The sequence below is a fragment of the Oncorhynchus keta genome, chromosome 19, assembly GCF_023373465.1.
Source record: "Oncorhynchus keta strain PuntledgeMale-10-30-2019 chromosome 19, Oket_V2, whole genome shotgun sequence".
Lineage (NCBI taxonomy): Eukaryota > Metazoa > Chordata > Actinopteri > Salmoniformes > Salmonidae > Oncorhynchus > Oncorhynchus keta.
In genome coordinates this window covers 34753602-34760186 of record NC_068439.1, presented here as the reverse complement: position 1 = coordinate 34760186, position 6585 = coordinate 34753602, and the positions used below count along the sequence as shown (strand labels likewise).

Below are 6585 nucleotides of genomic sequence, written 5' to 3'. Positions count from 1 at the left end.
ATTTTGATAGCAGGCCTGATCCCAATGACTCGACTGCCTCCGCATGGAGAAAGAGAACTGCTCATTGTCAGGAAATCAAATCAAATCAAACTTTATTTGTCACATGTGCCGAATACAACAAGCCCGTAACCAACAGTGCAGTTCAAGAGGAGTTAAGAAAATATTTACCAAATAAACTAAAGTAAAAAATAATAAAAAGTAACACAATAACATGACAATAATGAGGCTATATACAGGGAGTACCGGTACCGAGTCAGTGTGCGGGTGTACCGGTTAGAGGTCATTTGTACATGTAGGTAGGGGTGAAGTGACTATGCATAGATAATAAACAGCGAGTAGCAGCAGTGTACAAAACAAATGGGGGGGTCAATGTAATAGTCCGGTGACCATTTGATTAGTTGTTCAGCAGTCTTATGGCTTGTGGGTAGAAGCTGTTAAGGAGCCTTTGGTCCTAGACTTGGCGCTCTGGTACCGCTTACCGTGCAGTAGCAGAGAAAAGTCTATGACTTAGGTGACTGGAGTCTCTGACAATTTTATGGGCTTTCCTCTGACACCGCCTATTATATAGGTCTTGGATTACAGGAAGCTTGGCCACGGTGATGTACTGGGCTGTACGCACTACCCTCTGTAGCGCCTTATTGTACGGTCAGATGCCGAGCAGTTGCCATACCAGGCAGTGGTGCAACCGGTCAGGATGCTCTCGATGGTTGACATTTTTGAGGATCTGGGGACATATGCCAAATCTTTTCAGTCTCCTGGGGGGGGGGAAGGTTTTGTCGTGCCCTCTTCACAACAGTCTTGGTGTGTTTGGACCATGATAGATTGTTGGTGATGTGGACACCAAGGAACTTGAAACTCTCGACCCGCTCCACTACAGCCCCGTTGATGTTAATGGGAGCCTGTTCGGCCTGCCTTTTTCTGTAGTCCATGATCAGCTCCTTTGTCTTGCTCACATTGAGGGAGAGGTTGTTTTCCTGGCACCACACTGCCAGTTCTCTGACCTGCTTCCTATAGGCTGTCTCATCGTTGTCGGTGATCAGGCCTACCACTGTTGTGTCATCAGCAAACTTAATGATGGTGTTGGAGTCGTGTTTGGCTACGCAGTCGTGGGTGAACAGGGAGTACAGGAGGGGACTAAGTACACACCCCTGAAGGGCCCCAGTGTTGAGGATCAGCATGGCAGATGTGTTGTTGCCAACCTTTACCACCTGGGGGTGGCCTGTTAGGAAGTCCAGGATCCAGTTGCAGAGGGAGTTGTTTTGTCCCAGGGTCTTTAGCTTAGTGATGAGCTTCGTGGGCACTATGGTGTTGAACGCTGAGCTGTAGTGAACTAATCATGAGGCTCATTTGAATTTCCTGACGCAACAGGAAAATTCTCAGTGGCAAAAGAGTAATCAAGTTAAGATCCAACATCTGTAGGGGTTAAAAAATAAAAGTACGTCAACTTATCAATTAATTTTTTCCAAGTTGGTTACTATGCTGTGAAAAAGTTGTATTTCACTAGTCCAAAAAAAAGTTATAGGACAGATGCTCCTTTTCTGTGTCCTGCCCTAGCCCTATCCCCATTGGCCAATGCCACTGCTTTGTTCTCATTCGCCAATTCTTGGTAGCGTTGCTGTCTTCTGGTTGGTTAGGGCAATTATCGGTAACTTCGCGGTAGCAAATGGTGATATGATTGGATCTCGCAACCAGACATTTCCAAGGGAGAATCTCATTTGAGTTTCCTTGATTCCTTAAACCCTGTCGTTTTGCCTCTTTAACAAAACCCATTGGATGAGAAGGTCAGAGGTCCCGCCCCTCTGACCTTCTCATCCAATGGGTTTTGTTAAAGAGGCGAGAAGAGAGCATGCGAGGAATCAAGAATATTCTCCCTTAAACTCACGGTTGTCAGGGGGGGTCCTCAAGGCTGGTTGTTGCCGTCTTGCTCAGCAACCGCACCCGACTTGAGCTCGAGACAGGAGTGTGCTGAAGCAAGCGCAATTGCGAGAGCATCCTTGAGAAGCCACTGAATCACAACAATAATTTCGGACTGAGGAAAATACGACCGTCAAAAACATCGTCGCCTCATCGCCCGGCTGATATAGACTACTGACCTAAAGAAAAAGCGTAGGGACAATATCATTAATGGAAATAAATTAGAAGCCACCGAGTTTAATTTGTTGTTATTTTAATTTTGGGGGGGACAACAGCCTTTTGAACCCCAAAATGGCTGAGATAACCAATTTAAGACCAGCATATGGTAAGACATATTATTACATGTTTTTCCTCATGATAAATAACATGCCAGACAACTGTTTTAGGCTAACCGAAAAAAATGAGTGTTTCTCAGGTTCTCAGATTCTAAATGGTGTCTTATTGGCCTAACAAGGCTGAAAGACCCCAGGTGCTACATTCGTTGTTTAGTCTCGTTTTTTGTACTATATTCAATTCATTTAATGTTTGAAATTAAATGGCACACGTCGATTTAACATTTAAAACGACACGAGTGACGTGTTGCCTACATGGTTGATTCCTTCTTGTGAGTCTTATCTCCTACAGTGATGTTATTCTGATAATTAAATACAGTCGCTTTCAACCAATAGCAGGAAGACATAAAAAAGACCCCTAGAATATGGGAAGCCTCTTTAAACTATGTGGATTTAGGGAGTAAGTATATTTTTTAATCAACAATGTTCAGAGGGGAGAACACAGACCTATCAAGGCCTCGACAGTGTCAACGATTCTAATCATTTTAAAACTGAGCATAGGCCTGTTGTCTATGTTTAATTGGTTGGGATTACAAATAGGCCTATACATGAAAATGTATGGTCATGCGTGCGTTAGTTTCCGGCGGTAGCCACTATTGCTTCGTCATATTTTGTCTTGCAGGAGGAATGTTGACAGGGGATATCGACTGAATGAAAATGTGCCTTTTGACATTTATATATAAACCAATATATAGTGACTTCTGGTTAATCTCGTGCGCGGTACAGGTTTATTGTTAAAGGTGAGACCCGTTTGAAAGGCACTTCTCCATCCTTCTCGAATAGCTTTTGACTGTGCGTGTGGGTTTGAGAGGATGATGACGTTCAATCTATTCTTGAGGCTTGGCATCAACTGTGCACGACTGCCCGGTCTTCTCTTATTTGAAAGAATATCTATCCGAATTGCTGAACTGGACCCTTTGTCCATAGCGTAACAGAACATTTGGGCAGGGTGGATGGTGGTCTCTCACGTCTGCCCAAAAACCTCACTCGCTGGGCAATTAATTTGCGTGGTCAGTGTAATCTAGTTAAGTCACTGTGGGATGGTGGGAAGCATTGATGGATGTTTTGCCAATAGCCTAGTGCACCATGCTCCCATGTCAGAGTTAAAGCATTAACTATGGGGCTTAACTCTGGGCAGAATATGTTATTATTAAGAGAATGAGTGGACAAATATTTCAAAAACTAACTACACCCAGTCACATGCATATATTTAGCCTACTGTATAAATATATGGTTTACACCTGCAATTACTCAACAATCGATTACACAACAACCAGTGCAGACAACTAACAGGACAGGATGAGACACATCACATTGACAAAATTAGTAAGACACATTCAAACTCTCCTCTTTTCCAAACCGAATTTTCTATGAAAATAAAATACCTCCTGTAGAGATTGTTTTGTGTGTGCAGTGAAGGGTAGAGGTGCTAATGTTGTTTGTTTGTGTCTGGAGTGTTGGAGCAGCTCCTCAGTGAGGGCGTGGGGTCTAATTACACCAACAAAAGGACTCTCTGTTATATCTTCTCTTGATTATCAATTTGTCTGCATTGTTAAATTCATATTAGCATAATTCCTCTCCTTAACAGATAACTATCTCCCAGAGCAACTTTCATTGCTTTTGTTTTGATTCATGGGTGGATTTTCCCTCCGAATTGAGCCCAGTGCCAAAGCTGGAGGGAACAGCTGCAGTTTACCCCACCTTAAGGATTTTCACACTACTGAGCTGAGCCAAAACAAGTTGTACTGAGCTGGCCTGGTTATGCATCCCCTATACTTGCAGTAACTGTTCTGGAAAATATAATATGAAAGTGATGACCCCTTCTGCTTTACTTCCGTATCCAGTCCCATACCGTTTTGAACGGGCTTCAAGATTATATAATCAAATCCACGAGAAAATAAATAAATATATACACACACACACACACACACACACACACACACACACACACACACACACACACACACACACACACACACACACACACACACACACACACACACACACAGTACCAGTCAAAAGTTTGGACGCACCTACTCATTCAAGGTTTTTTCTTTTTTTTTAAACTACTTTCTACATTGTAGAATAATAGTGAAGAAATCAAAACTATGAAATAACACATGGAATCATGTAGTAACCAAAAAAGTGTTCAAAAATATAAATATATTTTATATTTGAGATTCTTCAAAGAAGTCAGCCTTTGTGTGGATGACAGCTTTGTACACTCTTGGTACTCTCTCAACCAGCTTCACCTGGAATGCTTTTCCAACAGCAGTCTTGAAGGAGTTCCCACATATGCTGAGCATTTGTTGGCTGCTTTTCCATCACTCTGCGGGCCAACTCATTCCAAACCTTATCAATTGGGTTAAGGTCGGGTAATTGTGGAGGCCAGGTCATCTGATATAGCACTCCATCACTCTCCTTCTTGGTTAAATAGCCCTTACACAGCCTGGAGGTGTGTTGGGTCATTGCCGTGTGGAAAAACAAATGATAGTCCCACTAAGCGAAAACCAGATGGGATGGCGTATCGCTGCAGAATGCTGCGGTAGCCATGCTGGTTAAGTGGGCCTTGAATTCTAAGTAAATCACTGGCAGTGTTACCAGCAAAGCACCCACACACCATCCCACCATCTCCTCCATGCTTCACGGTGGGACCCACACATGCGGAAATCATCCGTTCACCTACTCTGTGTCTCACAAAGAGACAGCGGTTGGAACCAAAATTCTAAATTTGGACTCATCAACCCAAAGGATAGATTTCCACCTGGATAATGTCCATTGCTTGTATTTATTAGCCCAAGCCATTCTCTTCTTATTATTGGTGTCCTTTAGTAGTGGTTTCTTTGACCATGAAGTCCTGATTCACGCAGTCTCCTCTGAACATTTGATGTTGAGATGTGTCTGTTACTTGAACTCTTTGAAGTCAATCTGAGGTGCAGTTAATTGCCGATTTCTGAGGCTGGTAACACTAATTAACTTATCTTCTGCAGCAGAGGTAACTCTGGGTCTTCCTTTCCTGTGGCGTTCCTCGTGTGAGCCAGTTTCATCATAGCGCTTGATGGTTTTTGCAACTGCACTTTTCCGGATTGACTGACCTTCATGTCTTAAGGCAATGATGGACTGTCATTTCTCTTTGCTTATTTGAGCTGTTCTTGCCTAATATGGACTTGGTATTTTACCAAATAGGTCTATCTTCTGTGTACCACCCCTACCTTGTCACAACACAACCGATTGGCCCAAATGTATTAAGAAGGAAAGGAATTCCACAACTGATCTTTTAATAAGGCACACATACTAATTAAAATGCATTCCAGGTGACTACCTTATGAAGCTGGTTGAGAGAATGCCAAGAGTGTGCAATGCTGTCATCAAAGCAAAGGGTGGCTACTTTGAAGAATCTCATTCTTATTGGTGTACTTATTTGGCATTTAATTGTTTTATTTAACCTTCATTTAACTAGGCATGTCAGTTAAGAACAAATTCTTATTTACAATGATGGCCTACCCCGGCCAAACCCTCCCCTATCCAGGACGATGCTGGGCCAATTGTGCCCTATAGGACTCCCGATCACGGTCGGTTGTGATACAGCCCAGGATCGAACCAGGGTCTCTAGTGACGCCTCTGGCACTGAGATGCAGTGCCTTACATGCTGACCAAACTGGATGCGTGCATGCGCGATCGTGCGCATGTTGATTTTGTACCCCCACACCAAACACGATCATGACATGCAGGTTGAAATATCAAAACAAACTCTGAACCAATTCTATTAATTTGGGGACTGGTCGAAAAGCATTAAACATTTATGGCAATTTAGCTAGCTAGCTTGCTGTTGTCCTGGGATATAAACATTGGGCTGTTATTTTACCTGAAATGCACAAGGTCCTCTACTCCGACAATTAATCCACAGATAAAACGGTAAACCGAATTCCTTTCTCGACATCTCTCCTCCTTCCTCAGGCTTCTTTTTAACTTCTTTGGACTTTATATGGCGGTTGGCAACCAACTTTACGGTGCATTACTACATCCGACTGGCGTGTAGACGTCAGTTCATCTTTCAATCACCCATGTGGGTATATGCTCCTAAACACCAATGAGGAGATGGCACGTGGGTATATGCTCTTTAAAACCAATGAGGAGATGGGAGAGGGCAGACTTGCAGTGAATTGAGCCTCACAAATAGAACCTATTTCTATTTTGGCACCTGGCCACGCAGACGCTCACTGAGGCGAGCGGGTGCAATGATTGACTAGCACGTATGTGTAAAGTTGCGAGCGGTGTGGTCAGCATGTTAGACTGCTGCGCCACTCGGGAGCACAGTACCCTTATGTTATTGCCTTTC

The 6585-nt window shown here is 43.3% G+C and overlaps 1 protein-coding gene across 1 annotated transcript in view; it reads left to right on the top strand.

Annotated features, from left to right (window-relative positions):
• Positions 1-1853: 1853 nt before the first annotated feature.
• The window catches only part of LOC118398112 (synaptotagmin-11-like), a 29529-nt gene continuing 24797 nt past the window's right edge, over positions 1854-6585 (top strand). Inside the window, exon 1 of the mRNA XM_035793152.2 lies at positions 1854-2239. Within this exon, the coding sequence (XP_035649045.1) occupies positions 2206-2239 (34 nt within the window). The 5' untranslated portion in view covers positions 1854-2205. The remainder of the gene's footprint in view (positions 2240-6585) is intronic.